The sequence below is a fragment of the Sturnus vulgaris genome, chromosome 31, assembly GCF_052056855.1.
Source record: "Sturnus vulgaris isolate bStuVul1 chromosome 31, bStuVul1.hap1, whole genome shotgun sequence".
Classification (NCBI taxonomy): Eukaryota; Metazoa; Chordata; class Aves; order Passeriformes; family Sturnidae; genus Sturnus; species Sturnus vulgaris.
This window is the reverse complement of record NC_142273.1, coordinates 3,288,952-3,314,520: the sequence shown is the minus strand read 5'-3', so window position 1 is coordinate 3,314,520 and position 25,569 is coordinate 3,288,952. Positions and strand designations below refer to the sequence as shown.

The 25,569-nt window shown below is 49.7% G+C and overlaps 1 protein-coding gene across 3 annotated transcripts; it reads right to left on the bottom strand.

Annotated features, from left to right (window-relative positions):
* Positions 1 to 524: 524 nt before the first annotated feature.
* Positions 525 to 25,569, bottom strand: SNX27 (sorting nexin 27). Of its 3 annotated transcripts, XM_088154634.1 has the most exons (12): positions 25,356 to 25,569; positions 18,165 to 18,396; positions 17,658 to 17,850; positions 15,664 to 15,728; positions 14,974 to 15,078; positions 13,461 to 13,539; positions 10,319 to 10,482; positions 8,947 to 9,036; positions 7,291 to 7,440; positions 5,933 to 6,061; positions 3,953 to 4,012; positions 525 to 2,586 (listed from the first exon to the last, which is right to left on the bottom strand). In XM_088154634.1, the coding sequence occupies exons 3-12, from the start codon at positions 17,833 to 17,835 to the stop codon at positions 2,539 to 2,541; spliced, it is 1,068 nt and encodes a 355-aa protein (XP_088010760.1). In that variant the 5' UTR covers positions 17,836 to 17,850; positions 18,165 to 18,396; positions 25,356 to 25,569; the 3' UTR covers positions 525 to 2,538. The 3 variants fall into 3 exon arrangements, with proteins under 3 accessions (XP_088010760.1, XP_088010761.1, XP_088010763.1); XM_088154635.1 differs by lacking the exon at positions 25,356 to 25,569 and having other exon boundaries at positions 18,165 to 18,535; XM_088154637.1 differs by lacking the exons at positions 525 to 2,586; positions 3,953 to 4,012; positions 5,933 to 6,061; ... (2 more) ...; positions 10,319 to 10,482; positions 25,356 to 25,569 and adding an exon at positions 11,293 to 11,970 and having other exon boundaries at positions 18,165 to 18,557.

The window sequence follows — 25,569 nt, the reverse complement described above, 5'->3', positions numbered from 1 at the left end:
CCAAACCAGTGCCCCCAGCCCCCCCAAACTGGGTCAGGGCCCCCCCAGACCCCCCCCAAACCAGTCCCCCCCCCCTCCCCCCCCCGCCCCCGCTGTACATAGGGGGGGCTGCGGGGCCCCCTCCGTGCCCCCCCCCCCCCCCCCCCCAATTTTGGGGGGGTTTGGGACCTGCCGGGTTGATTTTGGGGGGTGGGGGGGGGTGGGGTTGGGATGGGGGAGGGGCGGTGAAGCCCCCCGGGCTCAAGGCTTTATTTATTTGCTATTTATTGCAGTTCCTTTCAGGATTGACTTTTTTTTTTTTTTTTTTTTTTTTCTCTTTTCGGGTTTTTTTTGTTTTTGGTTTTTTTTTTTTTTTGTTTGTTTTTTCTGTCGAAATAATAATAAAAAAAAAAAAAAGAAAACCCACCACCTTAAAAAAAATCCACTGAATTCCCAAAGTGCAGAAGTTTGAAACCATCCCTGGATCCTCCCGGATTTTGGGAGCCCCTCCCCAGGGGAAGGAGCACGGCCACGGCCCTCCGGAATTTCCTCAATAAATCAATTTATTTAAAAGAATATGTTACAATTAATTACACTAATGGGGCTTTTCCCAGCCAGGAAAACGAGGAATGGGAAGAGGGAAAATGGGAGAATTTGGGGGTGAGGGCAGGGATTTTGTTTTTGTCGGGTTTTTTTTTTTTTTTTTTGACCGATTTCTCCCTTTTCTGGGCTTTTTTTTTTTTTTTTTTTTTTTTGGATTTAAAATAAAAAAAAAAATCCACAGGAAGATGGTTCAGTTCTCCCCGATTTGAATTTGAAATTTGGAAAACTGGGATCCAAAAGTGGGATTTTACCCGAACTGGGGGTTCTGAAGGGGATTTTAGGGGCGATTTTGGGGATTTTTGGGGATTTCCCCCCCATTCCTGGGTTTTCCACAGCTCGGGGCTCCCCAGGACAACGGAAATCCAATTAATTACAGGGATCCAATTAATGGAATTAATTCCCAGCTCTCAGCTGCTCCAGAGCCGAGGATTTGGGATTTTTTCCTCTCTCCCCAAAAAAAAAAAAAAAAAAATCTCCCCCCATCCCAGCTCGGGGGGGAGGAGTGGGCAAAGCCCCTTCCCAAAATTTTTTTTTTTTTTTTTTGGGAGGGGAAAAATAAAAAAAATCCCATTTTTGGAGCAACTCTGGTGCATTCCAGAGGTTGGGAACGAGGCCAGGATGCTCCTGCTGGGTTTGATTCCAAATATTCCCAAATCCACCCCCAAATCCTGGAAGAACCAGCTCCAGGCCAGCCCAAAAAATGGGGAAAAACGGCTTTTCCAGGCGATTTTTTTTTTCCAACCCCCCCCAAAAAAAAAAACCCATGGAAAAATCCCACTCAAAACCAGGGAAAAATGGATTTGCCAGGTGATTTTTCCTCCCAAAACACAGAAAAATCCCACTCAAAACCAGGGAAAAATGGATTTTTCAGAGGGTTTTTCCCTCTGGCAGCTGCTTGTCCAAGACATGGAAAATTCCTGTTCCAAACCAGGGGAAAAAAAATAAAAAAATCTTTTCCAGTTTCTTTTTCTTCTTCCCATTCCAAACCAGGGAAAAATGAGTTTTCCACCTTTTCCTCCAGAACTATGGAAAAATCCTGCTCAAAACGAGGGAAAAAAGTTTTTTTTTTTTTTTTTCCCAGGTTATTTTTCCTGCTTGGACACCCAAGACATGGATTAAAAGTGCTCAAAAATAGGGAAAAAAATGGATTTTTCCAGGTGATTTTTTTTTTTTCCCCTCCTGGGAGCTGCCCAGCCATTGGATCCATGGAAAAAAATCCCACTCAAAAAAAAAAAAAAAAAAAGGGAAAATTGGTTTTTCCAGGTGATTTTTCCTGCTGGGAGCTGCTCATCCCCCACCAATCCAGGGGAATTTCCCAGATCTCATCCCAAATCCCTAAAAAAATCAACCCCAAAATTCCCCCCAAAAGTGGGAATATGAATCCATGAGAGGCATTTCCTTGGAATTTTACTCCTTCTGGATGTTTTTCTCATATATATATATATATATATATATATTTTTTTTTTTTAATATCCTTGGTGATTAAAAAATAAAATAAAAAAATCCCACAACCAGATCAGGAGGAGAAACGGGTGGAAAATCCCTTTAAAAAATTCTGCTGCCACCCTGTGGGATTTTAAAGGAATTATTCCCAATGGAACATTCCCAGGGCTTTTTCCTGTTGTTTTTTTTTTTTTTTTTCTCCCCCTCCTTATTTTTCCACGTCTGACCTAGCAGAAACAACAATTTTTTTTTTTTTTTTTAAATTCCAGTTATTAAAAAAAAAAAAAAAAAAAATCCCAAAATTCCCAGCCTGGAGCTGGATCTGAGTGGGAAAAAGGAGCCCCCTCAGGTGGCTTTTCCCAAATTTTTTTGTTTTGTTGTTGTTGTTTTTTTTTTCCTCTGGAATTCCATAAAGATGATGGGCACGAATGGGTTTGGAATTAATGAGATTTAGTTTGGGGGGGGCTTTAATACAATAACGGATTTTGGGGGTTCCTGGAAAAGCTCCTGGGGTTAAGTGGCCACGTCCCTCTGCTGTGACCTGACCAGCTGGAAAAGGTTCTGGAAAAAAAGGGAAAGGGGACAAGGTGAAAGAATCCCAAGCCCAGCTCAAATCCCAACCCCAATCCCAATCCCCATCCCAATCCCAATTTAGATTCCAATTTAAATTCCAACTCCAATCTCAGTTCCAATTCCAATCCAAATTTCAATCCCAATCCCAATTCAGATTCCAAATTAAATTCCAATTTCAATTTCAATCCCAATCCCAATTTAGATTCCAAGTCCAATCCCAATTTCGATTTAAATTTCAATTCCAGTCCCAATTCCAATTCTATTTCAATCCCAGTTCCAATTCCAATCCCAATTTAAATCCCAATTTAAATTAAAATTCCAATTCCAATCCCAATTCCAATTCCAATCCCAATTTCAATTCCAATCCCAATTCCAATCTAGATTCCAATTTAAATTCCAATTCCAATCCCAATTTAATTTCCATCCTAGTTCCAATTCCAATCCTAATTCCAATTTCACCTTCAATTTAAATTCCAATCCCAATTTCAATTCCAATTCCAAACCCAATCTCAATTTCAATTCCAATCCTGATCTCAATCAATTCCAATTCCAATTTCAATTCCAATCCCAATTTCTATTTCAATCCAAATTCCTAGTCCAACCCCAATCTCAAATCCAATTCCAAACCCAACTGAAATTTAAATTTAAATTCCAACTCCAATCCCAACCCCAATTTCAATTCCAATCTGAATTTAAACTCCAATTCCAACCCGAATTCAATCCCAATATCGATTCCAATTTCAGTTTCAATCTCAATTTTGATTCCAATCCCAATTCCAATTTCACTTTCAATTTAAATTCCAATTCCAATTAAAAATCCCAATCCTGGTTCCAATCCCAATCCGAAATTTGATTTCAATCCCAATTTCAATCCCAATTCCAAATTTCAATTCCAATCCAAATTCCAATTTCACTTTCAATTTAAATCCCAATTTAAATCAGCTCTTCCCCCTTTAAACCAGATCCATTCCCTGCTGCATTCCCAGATTTATCCCAGGCCATTCCCAGCTCCAGGATATTTTTCCCAGATTTATCCCAGGCCATTCCCAGCTCCAGGATATTTTTCCCAGATTTATCCCAGGCCATTCCCAGCTCCAGGATATTTTTCCCAGATTTATCCCAGGCCATTCCCAGCTCCAGGATATTTTTCCCAGATTTATCCCAGCTCATTCCCAGCTCCTGGATCCTTTTCCCATTTTTTTTTTTCCAGCTGCTCCATGAAACTTTCCCCACCTCCAGAGCTTTTTCCCCATCCTGGGATTATCCAGTCATTCCCTGTAGGAGCCAGATTTATGGATTTCCAGGATTTCCAACTGAAAACCACCTGGGAAAGGGAAAAATTGGGAATTCTCACCTCCTTCCTCCACTTGAGCTCGCAGAACACTCGCTCGAAGCACTCGTGCATGTAATTGAACTGTGGGGGAAAAACGGGAATCAGGGAAAACCCGGGGAAAATCCGGGAAAATGCAGGGAAAATGCAGAGAAAATCCAGGGAAAATCCAGGGAAAATCCGGGGAAAATCCAGGGAAAATCCAGGGAAAATGCAGGGAAAATGCGGGGAAAATGCAGGGAAAATCCGGGGAAAATCCGGGGAAAATCCGGGGAAATGCAGGGAAAATGCAGGGAAAATCCAGGAGATCCAGGGAAATCCAGGAGATCCAATGAAAATCCGGGGAAATGCAGGGAAAATGCAGGGAAAATCCGGGGAAAATCTGGGAAAAATCCGGGGAGAATCCGGGGAAAATGCAGGGAAAACCCAGGAAAATCCAGAGAAAATCTGGGGAAAATCCAGGGAAAATCCAGGGAAAATCCAGGAGATCCAGGGAGGAATTGGGAAAATCCAGAGGAATTTCAGAGAGAGGAACCAGGAGCTCCAGGGAAAAGGGGGAGATTCTGGGAAGAATCCAAGAATTCCAAACAGGAGCTCCAGGAAGGAACCAGGAATTCCATCCCATTCCTGAGAAATTCTGAGTGGGATTTGAGGGAATTCCGGGCAGGATTTGCAGGAATTCCAGGTGGGATTTCCAGAAATTTTGGGCAGGATTTACAGGAATTCTGGATAGGATTTGCTGGAATTTTGGGCAGGATTTATAGGAATTTTGGGCAGCATTTCCAGGAATTTTGGGCAGCATTCCCAGCAATCCCAGGCGGGATTTCCAGCATTTCCAGGAATCCCAGGTGGGATTTGCAGGAATTTTGGACAGGATTTGCAGGAATTTTGGACAGGATTTCCAGGAGTTTTGGGCAGCATTTCCAGGAATCCCAGGCGGAATTTCCAGCATTCCCAGCAATCCCGGGCAGCATTCCCAGGAATTTTGGGCAGGATTTGCAGGAATTTTGGGCAGGATTTGCAGGAATTTTGGGCAGGATTTGCAGGAATTTTGGGCAGGATTTGCTGGGATCCCGGGCAGGATTTGCAGGAATTTTGGGCAGCCTTCCCAGGAATTTTGGGCAGGATTTGCAGGAATTTTGGGCAACATTCCCAGGAATTCTGAGCAGCATTCCCAGGAGTTCTGAGCAGCATTCCCAGGAGTTTTGAGCAGCATTCCCAGGAATCCCGAGCAGCATTCCCAGGAGTTTTGAGCAGCATTCCCAGGAATTCCGGGTAGGATTTTCAGGAATTTTGGGCAGGATTTGCTGGGATCCCGGGCAGGATTTGCAGGAATTTTGGGCAGCATTCCCAGGAGTTCTGAGCAGCATTCCCAGGAGTTTTGAGCAGCATTCCCAGGAATTCCAGGCAGCATTCCCAGGAATTTTGGGCAGCATTCCCAGGAATCCCGAGCAGCATTCCCAGGAATTCCGGGTAAGATTTTCAGGAATTTTGGGCAGGATTTGCTGGGATCCCGGGCAGCATTCCCAGCAATCCCAGGAGGGATTTCCAGCATTCCCAGCAATCCCAGGCGGGATTTCCAGCATTCCCAGGAATCCCGGGCAGCATTCCCAGGAATCCCAGGAGGGATTTCCAGCATTCCCAGCAATCCCAGGAGGGATTTCCAGCATTCCCAGGAGTTTTGGGCAGCATTCCCAGCAATCCCAGGCGGGATTTCCAGCATTCCCAGGAATCCCGGGCAGCATTCCCAGGAATCCCAGGAGGGATTTCCAGCATTCCCAGCAATCCCAGGAGGGATTTCCAGCATTCCCAGGAATCCCAGGAGGGATTTCCAGCATTCCCAGGAATCCCAGGCGGGATTTCCAGCATTCCCAGGAGTTTTGAGCAGCATTCCCAGCAATCCCAGGCGGGATTCCCAGCATTCCCAGGAGTTTTGGGCAGCATTCCCAGGAGTTTTGGGCAGCATTCCCAGCCATCCCGGGCAGGGTTTGGGCTGGCACTCACGTAGGGGGTGAAGATCTTGACCCAGCGCGGTTTCTTCTCGGCGCGCGCGTACTCGAAGCAGAAGGCCATGCCCTCCTCGTCCGTGTCCCAGCGCTGCATCTCCTCCCACTCGAACGCAATCACCTGGTTCTGGGGGAATTCCCAACGTTCCCAAACCCCGCCCCCGAGCCGGGAATTCCGGCACGGGAAGCCCCCGCCTGCCATCGGGGAGGGCTCGGGAGGGGAATGAGGGGAAAATGAGGATTTGGTTCGGGGAGGATTCCCAGAGTGATCCCAAATCCCAGCAGAGAAATCGGGGAGATCACAGGGATGTGGGGATTGGGATGAGCCCAGGGATTTGGGATGAGCCCAGGGATGTGGGGACAATCCCGAGGCTCTGGGGACAATCCCATGGCTTTGGGGACAATCCTGGGGCTTTGGGGACAGTCCCATAGATTTGGGGACAATCCCGGGGCTTTGGGGACAATCCCGGGGCTCCAGGGACAATCCCAAGGCTCCGGGGACAATCCCATGGCTTTGGGGACAATCCCGAGGCTCTGGGGACAATCCCGAGGCTCTGGGGACACTCCCATGGCTTTGGGGACAATCCTGGGGCTTTGGGGACAATCCCATGGATTTGGGGACAATCCCTGGGCTCCGGGGACAATCCCAAGGCTTTGGGGACAATCCCATGGATCTGGGGACAATCCCATGGCTCCGGGGACAATCCCATGGATTTGGGGACACTCCCGGGGCTCCGGGGACACTCCCGGGGCTCCAGGGACAATCCCATGGCTTTGGGGACAGTCCCACGGCTCCGGGGACAATCCCGGGGCCCTGGGGACAATCCCGGGGCTCTGGGGACACTCCCATGGATTTGGGGACAATCCCATGGCTCTGGGGACACTCCCAAGGCTCCGGGGACAATCCCATGGCTCCGGGGACAATCCCATGGCTTTGGGGACAGTCCCACGGCTCCGGGGACAATCCCGGGGCCCTGGGGACAATCCCGGGGCTCTGGGGACACTCCCATGGATTTGGGGACAATCCCATGGCTCTGGGGACACTCCCAAGGCTCCGGGGACAATCCCATGGCTTTGGGGACACTCCCATGGCTTTGGGGACACTCCCAAGGCTTTGGGGACAATCCCATGGCTTTGGGGACAATCCCATGGATTTGGGGACACTCCCAAGGCTCCGGGGACACTCCCGGGGCTCCAGGGACAATCCCATGGCTTTGGGGACACTCCCATGGATTTGGGGACACTCCCGGGGCTCCGGGGACAATCCCAAGGCTCCGGGGACAATCCCATGGCTTTGGGGACAGTCCCAAGGCTTTGGGGACAGTCCCATGGCTGCCATGGCTGCGGGCTCGGTACCTCGAGCTGCCCCTCCTCGGTGCAGGCGTGCAGTTTGAAGTGGCGGATGCTGATGGCAGAGATGACGTGGCCCTTGCGCCGCGAGTCGCACGAGCAGTGCGGGAAGGTGATCTCGTTATAGCCCTCACACGAGCGCAGCATCGTCAGGTACTGCGGGGATCACACACCGGGAATGCGGGAATCACACACCGGGAATGAGGGGATCACACACCGGGAATGCGGGGATCACACACCGGGAATGAGGGGATCACACACCGGGAATGCGGGGATCACACACCGGGAATGAGGGGATCACACACCGGGAATGCGGGAATCACACACCGGGAATGAGGGAATCACACACCGGGAATGAGGGAATCACACACCGGGAATGCGGGGATCACACACCGGGAATGAGGGGATCACACACCGGGAATGAGGGAATCACACACCGGGAATGCGGGGATCACACACCGGGAATGAGGGAATCACACACCGGGAATGCGGGGATCACACACCGGGAATGAGGGAATCACACACCGGGAATGAGGGGATCACACACCGGGAATGAGGGAATCACACACCGGGAATGCGGGGATCACACACCGGGAAAACACCGGGAATCACACACCGGGAATGCGGGGATCACACACCGGGAATGAGGGGATCACACACCGGGAATGAGGGAATCACACACCGGGAATGCGGGGATCACACACCGGGAATGAGGGAATCACACACCGGGAATGCGGGGATCACACACCGGGAATGAGGGGATCACACACCGGGAATGAGGGAATCACACACCGGGAATGAGGGGATCACACACCGGGAATGAGGGGATCACACACCGGGAATGAGGGAATCACACACCGGGAATGAGGGGATCACACACCGGGAATGAGGGAATCACACACCGGGAATGCGGGGATCACACACCGGGAAAACACCGGGAATCACACACCGGGAATGCGGGAATCACACACCGGGACACACCGGGAATCACCGGGAATGCGGGAAAACACCGGGAATGCGGGGAATGCAGGGAGACACCAAGGAGTCACAAGGATCACAGGGAGTCACCGGGATCACAGGGAATCACCGGGAACACTGAGAGTCACCAGGTGCCACCAGGATCACAGGGAGTCACTGGGAATCACCGGGAATCCAGGGAGACACCAGGAGTCACCAGGATCACAGGGATTCCAGGGAGCCACTGGGGTCACAGGGAATCACCAGGATCACAGAGAGTCACCGGGATTCCAGGAGTTTACCAGGATCCCAGGGAATCACTGGGATCACCAGGATCACAGGGATCACAATCACTGGGATCTCAGAGGTTCACTGGGATCACAGGGAGACACTGGGATTCCAGGGATTCACCAGGATTCCAGGGGTTCACCAGGATTCCAGGGGTTCACCAGGATCCCAGGGGTTCACCAGGATCCCAGGGGTTCAGTGGGATCACTGGGAGTCACTGGGATCACCAGGAGTCAGGGTTGGGAAGAACTCAAAGCTCATCCCCCCATTCCATGGCTGGGACATTTCCCACTATCCCAGGTTGTTCCAGCCCAGCCTGGGACACTTCCAGGGCTGGGGAAAATCCATGGATTCTCTGGAAAATCCATTCCAGAGCCTCTTCCTGGGAAATTGCCAGGGAATTCTGGGATAACTCACCATGACCATCTTCCTCTGCTCACACAGTTTCTGCAGCTGGTAGGATTTCTCCTCGGCTTTGATGTAGCCTTTCTTGACGTCATCAACGGCCTGGGAATGGGGGAAAAAAAAAAAAATGGGAAAAATCCAGGAAAAATCCGGGATTTGGGATGGCAGGAGGAGGAGCAACCTCCTGCTTCACCCTCAGGGGTTCTGATCCCAAATTCCAGCCCCCAAAAAGGCTCCAAAAGGAGAATTTTTTTTCCCGTTGTGATTCCCGCCACGATGGCCTCAGGGAGGTCCTGGAATATCCACAGGGAGTTTGGGAAAAGATCCCTTGGGATGAAAGGATGGATTTGGGAAGGTTGGGAATGCTTGGGAACAGGTAAGGATGATCCAGGAGCAAAATTAGGGGGATTTGGGCAGGAAAAGGGGTTTTTCCTTGGGGATGGAGCAGGAATGGGCCCTTCTCCCACTTCCAGAGGGAGGAAACTGGGAAAGATGCAGCTGGGAGATGAAATCTTGGATAATCCCAGATTTTATATCCATTTTATTTCCATTTTATATCCATTTATTCCAGAGGCTCAGCTCAGGAAATGAGGGATCAGGCTCTTTTCCCAAGGAGGGAACAACTCCAAGTTGTTCCAAGTGGGATAATTGGGAATTCCTCCTTGGAAAGGAGGGCAGTTCTGGAATTCCCCAAAATCCCAGCTGGATTCACCTCTGGAATTCCCAGGTTTATTCCCACCCCATCCCAAAGGACTGTGAGGTTCAGGGCACTCCCAGGAGTGCCTCAATCCCATAAAAACCAAATTCCCAAAGGTGGGATCCAGCCTCTCCCAATGATCCTTCCCAACCTGAATGGGAATTCCAAAGGAATTCCAGCTGGGAATTCTGTTCCTGGTGGAGCCCTTCTGGGGATCTTGGGGTGCCTGAATCCCATAAAAAAAAGGTGGAATTCCCAATGTTGGGATCAACCATTCCACCACAGGAATGAGCATTCCAGAGGAATTCCAACTGGGGTGACCTGAGAAGTTTGAGGTGCTTCAATCCCACGGAAACACCCAAAAACCCCCCAAAACTTTGGGATCAACCAAAAACCCCCCGAAACTTTGGGATCAACCAAAAACCCCCCAAAACTTTGGGATCAACCATCAGACCCAACTGCCTTAGAGGAGTTTTCCTGAAGCCAAGGGGAATTCCAGCTGGGAATTCCTCACCTGGAATTGGGGTGACTCAAGAAGTTTGAAGTGCTTCAATCCCACCAGAACGACCAAAAAAACCCCAAAACTTTGGGATCAACCGAAAAAACCCCAAAACTTCGGGATCAACCACCGGACCCAACCACCCCAGGAGGAGTTTTCCAGAGGAATTCCAGCTGGGAATTGTGTACCTGGTGGAAGAAGTAGGTGACAGCCAGGTCGTTGTCGTTGAGCAGAGCCTCCTCCTCGGTGGTGAAGAGCCACTTGCGCAGCGTCAGGCACGTCCCCGGCACGGCCGAGGTGTAATTCTGCACGTAGAGCTTGTGGGGGAACTCGTTGGGAGCCAGTTTCCTCACTGGGAAACAAAAAAAAAATCCATGGGGAAATCGTGGGATGGAGAGGGAGGGACAGGGGTTCCAGGAGAGGTAAAAATTTGGTGTTAAAAAGGGATTTTGTAACATAAAATTTTCAAAAATTCACACCAAATCCTTCCAGAACGGCTCCTAAATCAACCAAGATGATCCCAAACCTTTCCAGAATGATCCCAAACCCTTCCAGGATGATCCCAAATACCCCAAAATGATCCCAAATACTTCCAGGATGATCCCAAATCCTTCCAGGATGATCCCAAACCCTTCCAGGATGATCCCAAATCCTTCCAGGATGATCCCAAAATCATCCAGAATGATCCCAAATCCTTCCAGAATGATCCCAAATCCCTCCTGGAATCTGGAGGAACATCTCAAAAATCCCCAGTGTGGTTCTGCACACAGAGCTTGTGGGGGAACTCGTTGGGAGCCAGTTTCCTCACTGGGAAACAAAAAAAAAATCCATGGGGAAATGGTGGGATGGACAGGGAGGGACAGGGGTTCCAGGAGAGGTAAAAATTTGGTGTTAAAATGGGATTTTGTAACATAAAATCTTCAAAAATTGACACCAAATCCTGCAGAACGGCTCCTAAATCAACCAAAATGATCCCAAACCCTTCCAGGATGATCCCAAACCCTTCCAGGATGATCCCAAATCCTTCCAGGATAATCCCAAAATCATCCAGAATGATCCCAAACCCTTCCAGGATGATCCCAAACCCTTCCAGGATGATCCCAAAATCATCCAGAATGATCCCAAACCCTTCCAGGATGATCCCAAATCCTTCCAGGATAATCCCAAAATCATCCAAAATGATCCCAAACCCTTCCAGAATGATCCCAAATCCTTCCAGAATGATCCCAAATCCCTCCTGGAATCTGGAGGAACATCTCAAAAATCCCCAGTGTGGTTCTGCACATGGAGCTTGTGGGGGAACTCGTTGGGAGCCAGTTTCCTCACTGGGAAACAAAAAAAAATCCATGGGGAAATCGTGGGATGGAGAGGGAGGGACAGGGGTTCCAGGAGAGGTAAAAATTTGGTGTTAAAATGGGATTTTGTAACATAAAATCTTCAAAAATTGACACCAAATCCTGCAGAACGGCTCCTAAATCAACCAAGATGATCCCAAACCTTTCCAGAATGATCCCAAACCTTTCCAGAATGATCCCAAACCTTTCCAGAATGATCCCAAACCTTTCCAGAATGATCCCAAACCCTTCCAGGATGATCCCAAACCCTTCCAGGATGATCCCAAACCCTTCCAGGATGATCCCAAATACCCAAAATGATCCCAAATACTTCCAGGATGATCCCAAAATCATCCAAAATGATCCCAAACCCTTCCAGAATGATCCCAAATCCTTCCAGGATGATCCCAAATCCCTCCTGGAATCTGGAGGGACATCCCAAAAATCCCCAGTGTGGTTCTGCACATGGAGCTTGTGGGGGAACTCGTTGGGAGCCAGTTTCCTCACTGGGAAACAAAAAAAAATCCATGGGGAAATGGTGGAGAAATCGTGGGATGGAGAGGGAGGGACAGGGGTTCCAGGAGAGGTAAAAATTTGGTGTTAAAATGGGATTTTGTAACATAAAATCTTCAAAAATTGACACCAAATCCTGCAGAACGGCTCCTAAATCAACCAAGATGATCCCAAACCCTTCCAGAATGATCCCAAACCTTTCCAGAATGATCCCAAACCCTTCCAGAATGATCCCAAATCCCTCCTGGAATCTGGAGGAACATCCCAAAAATCCCCAGTGTGGTTATGCACGTAGAGCTTGTGGGGGAACTCGTTGGGAGCCAAATTCTGCACCGGGGAACACGGAAAATCCATGGGAAAAATTCCAGAAAAATCCTGGAAAAATCCTGGAATATCGAGGTAAGGGCGTGGGAAGGACAGGGGTTCCAGGAGAGGCAAGGAATCAGCACTGGAATCCCAAAATTCTCCAGAATTATCCCAAAAACTTCCCAAATGGCTTCTCAATCCTTTAAAATGATCCCAAATCCTCCAGAATGATCCCAAAATCTTCACAAAAATCCCCAAATCCTCTAAAATCATCCAAACCCAGGTGATTCCATGGATTCCTCACCCCTGGAATCCAAACCCAAATTATTCCATGGATTTCCCATCCCTGAAATCCAAACCCAAATTATTCCATGCATTCCTCATCCCTGGAATCCAAACCCAGATGATTCCATGGATTCCCCATCAGGTGATTCCACGGATTCCCCACCCCTGGAACCCAAACCCAGGTTATTCCATGGAATCATCCAAACCCAGGTGATTCCATGGATTCCCCATCCCTGAAATCCAAACCCAGATGATTCCATGGATTCCCCATCCCTGAAATCCAAACCCAGATGATTCCATGGATTCCCCACCCCTGGAACAATCCAAACCCAGATGATTCCATGGATTCCCCATCCCTGAAATCCAAACCCAGATTTTTCCATGGAATCATCCAAACCCAGGTTATTCCATGGATTCCCCACCCCTGGAACAATCCAAACCCAGATGATTCCATGGATTCCCCACCCCTGAAATCCAAACCCAGATTTTTCTATGGAATCATCCAAACCCAGATGATTCCATGGATTCCTCATCAGGTTATTCCATGGATTCCCCATCCCTGAAATCCAAACCCAGATTATTCCATGGAATCATCCAAACCCAGGTGATTCCATGGATTCCCCATCCCTGGAACAATCCAAACCCAGGTGATTCCATGGATTCCCCATCCCTGAAATCCAAACCCAGATGATTCCATGGATTCCCCACCCCTGAAATCCAAACCCAGGTGATTCCATGGATTCCCCACCCCTGGAACCCAACCCCAGCTCGGATCAGCCCCGGCACGGTGGCGACCCCTCAAATTCCACAACCCCCACCCTAAGGATCCCCTCCATTCCCGTTTTTCCCCATTTTTTTGTGCTCCCTGGTGCCCCTGGAGCCCCGGGCTCACCGAAGGAGTGGTTGATGACCTCGAAGAGGGCGAAGTAGTTGGCGGTGACGCTGTCCATGCCCACCTTGGCAGCCACCGCCTGGAAAACGCCGGGAAAACGGGATCAGCATTCCCAGGAACCCCCTGACCACGGAAAACCCGGTTGGAACTCAGCCAGAAAAAAAAAAAAAAAACCAAAAAAAAAACCCCACCCAGGTCAGCTCCATCATCCTCTTCCCATTCTGTCCCCCCCACCCAATTCCAGGGTTGTGGTGTCGCCACGATTCCAGCCTGGATTTCACACCCCAGCCGTTATCAAAGGAGTGGGGAATTCCTGGGTGGGATCATCCCCCCACTCGGTGTGGAATTCCATCCTGAGCACAACCCCAATCCTGATTTATCCACAGGATTCTGGAATTCCTGCTCCTTCCCAGCAGAGTTTTCAGCTCCTTTTTCCAAAGGGTCTCCCCCGTGTTGTTTTAATTCGTGGAGCCAAGTGGATCCCAATCCTCAAAAAAATGGGGGAAAAAATTCAGGTGGGAAAGGAGGAAAATCCAGGTGGGAAAGGGGGGAAATCAGGAAAATCCAGGTGGGAAAAAGGAAAATCCAGATGGGAAAGGAGAAAATTCAGGTGGGAAAGGAGAAAATCCAGGTGGGAAAAAGGAAAATCCAGATGGGAAAGGGGGAAAATCCAGCAGGGAAAGGAGAAAATCCAGGTGGGAAAAAGGAAAATCCAGATGGGAAAGGAGGAAAATCCAGCAGGGAAAGGGAATTTCCAGGTGGGAAAGGAAAATCCAGAAGGGAAAGGGAATTTCCAGGTGGGAAAAGAGGAAAATCCAGCAGGGAAAGGAGAAAAATCCAGGTGGAGAGGAGGAAAATTGAGGTGAGGGGAAGGAAATTCCAGGTGGAAAAGGAAGAAAATCCAGGTGGGAAAAGAGAAAAATCCTGAAGGGAAATTCCAGGTGGGAAAGGAAAATTCAGGTGGGAAAGGAAAACTGAGGTGAGGGAAAGGAAAATTCAAGTGGAGAAAAAGGAAAATCCAGGTGGGAAAAAGGAAAATCCAGGTGGGAAAGGAGAAAATTCAGGTGGGAAAGGAGGAAAAATCCAGCAGGAAAACTGAGGTGAGGGGAAGGAAATTCCAGGTGGGAAAAAAGGAAAAAAATGAGAAAGGAAGAAAATCCAGGTGAAGGGGAAGAAAATCCAGCAGGGAAAGGAGAAAAATCTAGGTGGGAAAAAGGAAAATCCAGGTGGGAAAGGAGGAAAATCCGGGTGGGAAAAAAGAAAATCCAGGTGGGGGGAAGGAAAATCCAGGTGGGAATGACAATTCCAGATGGGAAAGGAAGAAAATCCAGGGGGGAAAAAGGAAAATCCAGGTGGGAAAGGAGAAAATCCAGGTGGGAAAAAGGAAAATCCGGGTGGGAAAAAAGAAAATCCGGGTGAGAAAAAAGAAAATCCAGGTGGGAAAAAGGAAAATGCAGGTGAGGGGAAGGAAAATGCAGGTGGGAAGGACAATTCCAGGTGGGAATGGGCTCACCTGGTACACCTGGTCCGTGGTGCTGTTCTTCTTCACCCTCACTGTCACCGTGGTGACGTCCGGGAGCGCCACCCGCAGCTCCACGTCGGAAACGCCGTTGTAATTCTGGGAAAAATGGAAAAAAATTCCTCTCAAAAATCGGGAAATCTCGATTTGCCAGTGATTTGGGATCCCTCAAAATCCTCTAGCAGGAAAATTCCCCCGCAAAAATCAGGAAATCCCAGTTTTCCAGTGATTTGGGATCCCTCAAAATCTCCCAAAAAATCAGGAAATCTCGATTTTCCAGTGATTTGGGATCCCTCACATTTGCCCAAAAATCAGGAAATCCTGGTTTTCTAGGAATTTGGGATCCCTCAAAACCCCCCAGCAGGAAAATTCCCCCAAAAATCAGGAAATCTCGATTTTCCAGCCATTTGGGATCCCTCAAAATCCCCCAGCAGGAGAAAATTCCCCCCAAAAATCAGGAATCAGGAATCCGTATTCCCTGGACCCCAAAGGATTGTGAGGTTTGGGGGAATTCTTGGAGCTTGGGGTGCCTCAATCCCAGAAAAAATTGTTGGAATTGTCCCCAAATCCATGGAAGTGGCACTTGGGGACAGGGATGGGGGTGGCCCTGGGGATGGTTTTCCCACCTTGGCGATTCCATGGAAGGGATTTTTCCATGGAATTCCGCGGGATGACGTCACCCACCTCGTCTGACTCCGACAGGAATTCCTGCATGATGTCACTCTCGCCGATGACCCGGATGGAGCAAACTGTGGGATACAGGAATGGCACAGGAATGTCACAGGAATGGCACAGGAATGTCACAGGAATGTCACAGGAATGTCACAGGAATGGCACAGGAATGTCACAGGAATGTCACAGGAATGTCACAGGAATGTCACAGGGAATGGCACAGGGAATGGCACAGGAATGGCACAGGAATGGCACAGGAATGGCACAGGGAATGGCACAGGAATGGCACAGGAATGGCACAGGAATGGCACAGGGAATGGCACAGGAATGGCACAGGAATGGCACAGGGATGGCACAGGAATGGCACAGGAATGGCACAGGGATGGCACAGGGAATGGCACAGGAATGGCACAGGGGGTGGCACAGGAATGGCACAGGAATGGCACAGGAATGGCACAGGAATGGCACAGGAATGGCACAGGGAATGGCACAGGGAATGGCACAGGAATGGCACAGGGGGTGGCACAGGAATGGCACAGGAATGGCACAGGAATGGCACAGGAATGGCACAGGGAATGGCACAGGGAATGGCACAGGAATGGCACAGGGAATGGCACAGGAATGGCACAGGAATGGCACAGGGAATGGCACAGGAATGGCACAGGGAATGGCACAGGGAATGGCACAGGAATGGCACAGGGAATGGCACAGGGATGGCACGGGAATGGCACAGGGAATGGCACAGGGAATGGCACAGGGATGGCACAGGAATGTCACGGGAATGGCACAGGGATGGCACGGGAATGGCACAGGGAATGGCACAGGGAATGGCACAGGGATGGCACAGGGAGTGGCACAGGAATGGCACAGGGATGGCACAGGAATGGCACAGGGAATGGCACAGGAATGGCACAGGGAATGGCACAGGAATGGCACAGGAATGGCACAGGGAATGGCACAGGGGGTGGCACAGGAATGGCACAGGGATGGCACAGGAATGGCACAGGGAATGGCACAGGAATGGCACAGGGAATGGCACAGGAATGGCACAGGAATGGCACAGGGAATGGCACAGGGGGTGGCACAGGAATGGCACAGGAATGGCACAGGGATGGCACAGGAATGTCACAGGAATGGCACAGGAATGGCACAGGGAGTGGCACAGGGAATGGCACAGGGAATGGCACAGGAATGGCACAGGGAATGGCACAGGGAATGGCACAGGGAATGGCACAGGGAATGGCACAGGAATGGCACAGGGAATGGCACAGGGATGGCACAGGAATGGCACAGGGATGGCACAGGAATGTCACAGGAATGGCACAGGGAGTGGCACAGGGAGTGGCACAGGGAATGGCACAGGAATGGCACAGGGATGGCACAGGGAGTGGCACACCGGTGATTTGAAGATGAGGAATTTTGGAAGGAGTAATTTTGGGATGAGGGATTTCAGGATGAGTGGTTTTGAGATGAGGGATTTCAGGATGAGGAGTGATTTTGGGATGAGAAGTAATTTCAGGATGGGTAATTTTGGAATGAGTGATTTTGGAATGAGTGATTTCAGGACGAGTGATTTTGGAATGAGTGATTTTGCAATGAGTGATTGATTTTGGAATGAGTGATTTTGGAATGAGTGATTTTGGAATGAGTGATTTTGGGATGAGTGATTTTGGAATGAGTGATTTTGGAATGAGTGATTTTGGGATGAGTGATTTTGGAACGAGTGATTTTGGAATGAGTGATTTTGGAATGAGTGATTTTGGAATGAGTGATTTCAGGACGAGTGATTTTGGGATGAGTGATTTTGGAATGAGTGATTTTGGGATGAGTGATTTTGAGATGAGTGATCTCAGGATGAGTGATTTCAGGACGAGTGATTTTGGAACGAGTGATTTTGAAATGAGCGATTTTGGAACGAGCGATCTCAGGATGACTGATCTCAGTACGAGTGATCTCAGTAGGGCTGATTTGCTGCTGGGGATGCTGCAGTGCAGGCCAGCCCTCACCTTTCTCCAGGTACTCCTCCAGGCCCCTCCTGCGGGTGTCGAGCTGCTGCTCGGACAGGGAGAAGGGCCACTTGCCGGGCAGGCGCGGGAACGTGAAGGTGGCGAATTCCCGCTTCAGGTTCTGGTGCAGGATGGCGAATTCCCGGTAACGCTTGGAGCACAGCTGCCTCCCCGCCATGTAAACGTTGTAAACCTGGTGAAAAAAACCCCTGATTTTATGAGAAAAGCACTGATTTTTTTTTTTTAAAAACCCTATTTTTTGGGGGGGGAAAACCCCTGATTTTCTGAGAAAAAAAAAACCCGATTTTTTTTATTTTAAAACCCGACTTTTTTTTAGGAAAACCCCTGATTTTCCAGAAAAAACCCTTTTTTTAAAAAATTTTTAATTTTCTAAGAAAACCCCTGCTATCTGACAGCAAACCCCACACCATAACACCCCCCAAAAAAAACCAAAAAAACCCAAAACAACCTCAAACCCCGTGCCAGGAGGGGCCAGGAAAATCTCACCACGAATTTCTCCCCGCTCTGCTCCACGTGTTTGTAGGTGGGGATGGAGATGGGCACCGCCTGCTTCTCGCTGTAGTCGTAGAAGGGGGGGCCCAGGGGCTCCTCGGGGGGCTCCAGGCTCTCAGCCTCGTGTGGGGGCACCGAGAGCACCGTGAGCACCAGCTCCTTCTCACCTGCCCGGATCAGATCCACCACCTGCTTGTGGGTGGCTCCTTCCACGTTCACCCCGTTCCTGTATGGGAAAAGATCCCAAATTTTGAGTTCCCAAATTCCCATCCACCACCTGCTTGTGGGTGGCTCCTTTCACCCCCATTTCTGTATGGGAAAATATCCCAAATTTCCATGGGTCCCATCCACCACTGGGTTATGGGTGGCTCTTTCCACGTTCACCCCGTTCCTGTGGGGGAAAAGATCCCAAATTTCCATGGGTCACATCCACCATTGAGTTATGGGTGGATCTTTTCATGTTCACCCTGTTCCCATATGGAGAAATATCCCAAATTCCCACTGAATTCCTTCCACGGTCACCCCATTCCTACAGGGAACAAATCCCAAATTCTCATTGAGTTTCCATGGATCCCATCCACCACTGGGTTATGGGTGGCTCCTTCCATGTTCACCCCGTTCCTGTATGGGAAAAGATCCCAAATTTTGAGTTCCCAAATTCCCATCCACCACCTGCTTGTGGGTGGCTCCTTTCACCCCCATTCCTGTATGGGAAAATATCCCAAATTTCCATGGATCCCATCCACCACTGGGTTATGGGTGGCTCTTTCCATGTTCACTCCATTCCTAAAGGGAAAAATATCCCAAATTCCCACTGAATTCCTTCCATGTTCATCCCATTCCTGTATGGGAAAAGATCCCAAATTCCCATGGATTTCTCCAGAACATTCCTGACATTCCCAAGAGCTCCACAGCCTGGATGTGGCTTTGTCCAGAAAAATCTGGATCCAACTTGCCCTGGAAAACTCATCCCAAGCAATCCCAAACTTCCCAGAAAAAGTGGAAAATCCCCTGGAAATACAGCAAATATTCCCAAGGGGTGACATCACCACAATCCCAATTCCCACCAAGGAATTTCTGCAGGGAAAAGCCTGGAATTGCCTCATTCCAGGATCCAGAGTGGGATTTGGCCTTCAATCCCCAAGGATTCCCCAAGGGGAAGGGAACAGCTCTGACTGCTCCCATCCACCCATTTTTATGGAATTTTTTCCTTATGGGAATCACCCTGGAAAGGTCAGAACTCCGTTTACAAATCCAAGTTTAAAAATTCCAACTTTTCCAGGAGCTGGAACCTGTTGGAGCTTCCATATCATTCCAGGGAAAAGGGAAATGGAGCAACCCTTGGATGTTTTCTCCCTGAGCCAACAGAAAATTCTGGGAAAGGGGCATGGACAGGACCCAGAATTCCCAAAAATTCCATTCCCAAAAATGTGGGCTCTCTATTATTCCCAGAGGGTGTTGCATGCTTCCCTGCTCGTGTCTCCAAGGAGCAGGAGGAGTCAGAAATTTGGGATAAAGTCACCATGGCAACCGAGGCTGGAATCCAGGAATGTTAATCCAGGAGGGAAGAGCAGCAGCCACTGAATTCCAGGAGCTTCTTCCCAAGGAAAAGGAACACCAGGATGTTCTGCTCCTCGAGCTTCTGGCTCTGTTTGGAGCTGGAAAAACGGATCCAGGTGTTGCTCTGATCCTTCAGGGAATCCAGGGAATGTGAGGGGATATTGAGATCCAAGAGATGCCACCAGATCCAAGGGATCCTTCCCACTGGGAAGCCACAATTCTCTTCCCTGGGATGGGAAACTGAGGAGAGCCATTCCCAGCAGCATTCCAGGACCAGCTTCCTCGGACAAAGCCCTTTTTTTTTTTTTTGGGAATGTGGAAGGGATTCCACGCAGAACAATTCCTGCTGCAGGATGGAGGAGCCTCCTTCCCCTTCATTCCAGTGGGAAAAGCTCAGGATTCAATGGGTGGGAGCTGGAGTTGGGATTTCTCAGGGAATTCCTCTCCCAGGGGCTCCCAAGCATTCCCACCACCCCTTTCCCAGGGAGCTGGGAAGAAACTCCTCAGCCCAGCTGGATATTCCCTGGATATATGGGAATGTGGAAAACACATCCATCAGCTGGGCTGGGAGCTGGGAATATCCATTGGGATCTGGGAATGCTCCACTAGGAGCTGGGAATGTCCATTGGGATCTGGGAATGCTCCAATGGGATCTGGAATGTTCCACTGGGAGCTGGGAATGTTCCACTGGGAGCTGGGAATGTTCCAATGGGATCTGGGAATGTTCCAATGGGATATGGGAATGTTCCATTGGATCTGGGAATGTTCCAATGGGAGCTGGGAATGCTCCACTGGGATCTGGGAAGGCTCCACTGGGATCTGGGAATGCTCCACTGGGATCTGGGAATGCTCCACTGGGATCTGGGAATGTCCATTGGGATCTGGGAATGTTCCAATGGGAGCTGGGAATGTTCCATTGGGATCTGGGAATGCTCCATTGGGAAGAACAGGGCTCTGGGAAAAGCTGGGAGATCCTGGGATCTGGGAATGTTCCATTGGGATCTGGGAATGTTCCACTGGGATCTGGGAATGCTCCATTGGGATCTGGGAATGTTCCAATGGGAGCTGGGAATGCTCCACTGGGATCTGGGAATGCTCCACTGGGAGCTGGGAATGTTCCAATGGGATCTGGGAATGTTCCACTGGGATCTGGGAATGCTCCACTGGGATCTGGGAATGCTCCACTGGATCTGGGAATGCTCCACTGGGAGCTGGGAATGTTCCAATGGGATCTGGGAATGCTCCACTGGGATCTGGGAATGTTCCACTGGATCTGGGAATGTTCCACTGGGATCTGGAATGTTCCACTGGGATCTGGGAATGCTCCATCAGGAAGAACAGAGCTGTGGGATGAAGCTGAGGATGAAGCACAATTCCCATCATGCCAACAGGGATGAGCAAGGGCCCCCACGACACGGAAAACATTCCAGAGTTCCTGTTCCCACACGGATTGAGCCATTTTCCACCAGAACCTGGGAAAATTCCCTGACTCGGGGCCTGTCAGGGGAATTCACTGTGAGGAACATCCTGGAGATGGAGATCCCTGGGATTGCACTGGGGGGATGAAGGCTCTGAGAAATTCCAGAGGGAAGGGAAGGAAAGGAAAAAGGAAAGAAAAAGGAAAGGAAAGGAAAGGAAAGGAAAGGAAAGGAAAGGAAAGGAAAGGAAAGGAAAGGAAAGGAAAGGAAAGGAAAGGAAAGGAAAGGAAAGGAAAGGAAAGGAAGGAAAGGAAAGGAAAGGAAAGGAAAGGAAAGGAAAGGAAAGGAAAGGAAAGGAAAGGAAAGGAAAGGAAAGGAAAGGAAAGGAAAGGAAAGGAAAGGAAAGGAAAGGAAAGGAAAGGAAAGGAAAGGAAGGAATGAGCTGGTGATCAGAGGGATTTTAGCTTCCACTTCCAACGCACTTCCTACATTTTCCAAGGTCAACAACTCCCCTCAGAGGCTCTGGAGAGGGAAATTCCTGCTGCTCATTCCCGGGGTGAATTCCCAGCAGCTCCCACTGTGGCACAGAGACCATCGGGGACTTTTCCAAGGCAGAGCCGGCTCCTCCCATCCCACAAAACAGGAACTGAGCCCACGGACACAGGGACAGTCCAGTGCCCTGAGGGAAAGGCCTTTGGTGCTGCACATGAACGTCGGGAAGACGCCAATTCCGGGGGTTATTCCATCCAAATCTGACACCTCCGGGGGTTTCCCTGCCGCAGGAATGAGGCTGGTGGGATCTGGGATCCCCCACCCCACCTAAATCCGGCTGTTTTCTCACTCAGCATTAGGGATAAATCCTTTTTTTTTTTTTTTTTTTTCCTCTCTATTCTGTTTATTCCAGAGCTTCTCTTCAGTCAGTTGGTGATGCTCGACAATTTGGGCACTAATCAAGAGCTCAATCAGCTCCCATTGTCTGTCTGGAGATTCCAGAGCATTCCAGAGCCTCGGGAAGGCACAGGGAGAGGAGCTGGATGCAGGATCCAGGAAAAAGGACCTGGCCCAGGAGCATCCAGGCAGCACCTGGAGCATCCACTGGTGATGAGGATCAGGAAAAGTGTTTTTTTGGTTTTTTTTCATGCAAAACACGCCCAGATAGGTGATCTCCAGGATTTTCCAGGATAGGGATGAGCTGTGGAGTGCCAGAGCCACATCCCAAATATCCCCCAGAAATAAATCCCAGCAGGAATTCCTTCAGGAGCACAACAACCTCCCCCCCCCCCCCCCCCAAAAAAAAAACCATCCCCTCCTCGGGGCCGGTGTGCTGGGAATTGCAGGAGGAATGGGAAGGAAATCCTGCAAGGAATGAACAGCCTGAGCCATCCCAAAATCCAGGCAGGCAGCTCCTCCCAGAGCTCCAGGGCCTGGATTTTGGGGAGTTCCCTGCAGAGGAACCGGGAGGAAAGGAAGGGAAATCGGAGCTATTTTGGGAATCCTGGGTTATTGTTTCCTCCTCCAGCCACGCCAGGAATTCCAGGAGTTGGGATTTGAAACAGATCCGAGGGAAGTCAGGGTCCTCCAGGGGGATTTCATGCTGCAACATGGACGGGACTCTGGAATTTTGGGGCGGTTTCGGCAGAAAAAGATGGGAATGCTGGAATATGGGAATTTGGTAATCTTGGAATATGGAAAAATAGGGATGTTGGAGCATAGGGACATTGAATTAGGGGAATATTGGAATATAGGGAAATAGGAATACAGCAGTGCTGGAACACCAGGATACTGCAAGACTGAAATATTGGAATATTGAAATATTGAAACACAGGAATATTGCAATATTGGAATATTGAAATATTGGAACATTGAAATATTGGAACATTGAAACACTGGAATATTGAAATATTGGAATATTGAAATATTGGAACACTGAAACACAGGAATATTGAAATATTGGAATATTGAAATATTGGAACATTGAAATACAGGAATATTGAAATATTGAAACACAGGAATATTGAAATATTGGAACATTGAAACACTGGAATATTGAAACACTGGAATATTGAAATATTGGAATGCAGGAATATTGAAATATTGGGATACAAGGCTACTGGAAAATTGGAATGTTGGAACACTGGAATATTGAAATTTTGGAAAACAGGGTAATTGGGAAATTGAAATATTGGGATACAATTATTGAATTATTGGGATACAGGAACACTGGAATATTGAAATATTGGGATACAGGAACACTGAAATATTGAAATATTGGGATACTGGGATACTGGAATATTGAAATATTGGGATACAGGAACACTGAAATATTGAAATATTGGGATACAGGAACACTGGGTTATTGAAATACTGGAATACAGGAACACTGGAATATTGAAATACTGGAATACAGGAACACTGGAATATTGAATTATTGGGATACAGGAACACTGGATTATTGAATTATTGGGATACAGGAATATGGCAAGAGCCAACCTGGCAGCCCTGCAGGACACAGGGACAAATTAAAGCCACTTCTCCCAGGAAATAAGTGGATAAACCAAGAGGGAATTCCCAATCCTTCCAGCTCCCATAGGGATACCAGGGATTGGGAAACCACGAGCAAATCCCTTTCATTAACCATCATTAACCCCAGGGCTTAATTATTTCACACACCATGTCACCTGGCACCAGCCACTGAATCCCAAAATTCCAGCACCGAGCTCCAAACCTCTTTCTCATGCCAAACCCAGCATTTTAAACACTCAAAAACGAGGGAAAATTTCCCCACAGTGCCCACAAAACCCTCCCCCCTCATCCTGGGAACGCTGCTTCCCCAATTGGCTCATCCAGGTGCAGAATCCCCCCTCTCCCAGAGCTTCTCCCGCACGGAAAAAAAAAATAAAAAAATAAAAAAAAAAAAAATCAAAGAATCGGGAATTTGGGTCAGCTGGGACAGAGCCAAATCCCAGCCGGATTTCTGCGGGATTCACCAGCCACGGGCAGGTCCTGAGAGCTCCTCACACCCCTTGGACTTCCAGAGCTGGCAGCAAAACTTTCCTGCAGCTCGGAAATCCCTGGAATTAATCAGTAATTGGACTTAACCGACCCGGAGCGAAGTGCAACAGCAGGAGGATCCGGAGGGATCCCTTAAAAACCAACACACACTCTCTGGGATTTGAGGGATTTCAGCCCAAAAACAGCCACAAAGTTCCAGGATTTTTTTTTCGGGGGAAAAAAAGGAAGATGAGTTTCCACACAGCAGGAATATCAGGAATGTCCCCATGGGAAGGTGTTGTCTGGGTCAAAGTTACAATTTTGGGTGTCAAAAAAGCAGCAGCTGGAGAACACGAGATCCAGGAATGGGGAGGGAGTGTCTCCAGGATGGAATCCAAGGGGTTTATCCCTAAAAATGTTCCTTTGCCATCCCCAGGATGGTCCTCACACTGAAATCCAAGGGGTTTATCCCTAAAAATGCCCCTCTGGAATCGCCAGCAGGGATCACATGTTGAAATCCAAAGGTTCCCCCTTTAGAGGCTCCTGTAAGATCCCCCTAAAATCCCCAGGGAGGGGTGTGGGGGGCTCAGGCCCCTCTCCTCAGGACCCCCAAAATTCCCCTCAAGGGCTGAGGGTCTCACACCCTCACCAAGGGACCCTCAGGATCCCCCAAATCTCCACCAAGGGTTGGGGGTTCATGTCCCCCCTCATGACATCCTCACCAGGGGGACCCTCAGCCCCCTCAGGATCTCCCCCAAAATCCCCTCCAAGGGCCGGGGGTCTCACCCTTCCTCATGATGCCCTCACCAGAGCACCCTTCAGGACCCCCAGCACCCACTCAAACCTCACCAGGGGACCCTCAGATCCCCCTCAGGACCCCCGACACCTCCCAAACGCCACCACAGGGCACCGAGCCCCCTCAGGATCCCCCTCATGGGCCGGGGGTCTCAGTTTCCCCCTCACCACACGATCCTCAGCCCCTTCAAGACCCCCCCAAACCCCCCCCAAGCTCCGCGGTTCCCAATCCCCCTCATGCCAAAGGACCCGCAGAGCCCCCTCAGCGTCCCCAACGCCCCCCTAAGGGCTCGGTGTCGCCTCACCCAAGGCCCTCAGAGCCCCCTCAGGACCCCCCTTCCCCCTCCCCCGGGCGTGTGGGGGGCGTTCCCGGGGCCGGCAGCCGGGGGGCTGTTGGGTGGGCGGCCCCCCCCGTACTCACACCTCCAGGATGCGGTCCCCCTTGCGCACCCCGGCGCGGTCGGCGGCCCCTCCGCCCAGCACGGCGCTGACGTGCTGCAGCGGCGCGTACAGCTCGCCGTTGATGCTGCGCAGCTGCCCGCCTTCGCTCACTTGCCCGCGGACGTTAAAGCCGTAACCGGACTCGGACTTGACGATGCGGACGACGCGGGGCCCGCCCGGGGGTCCCTCCCCGG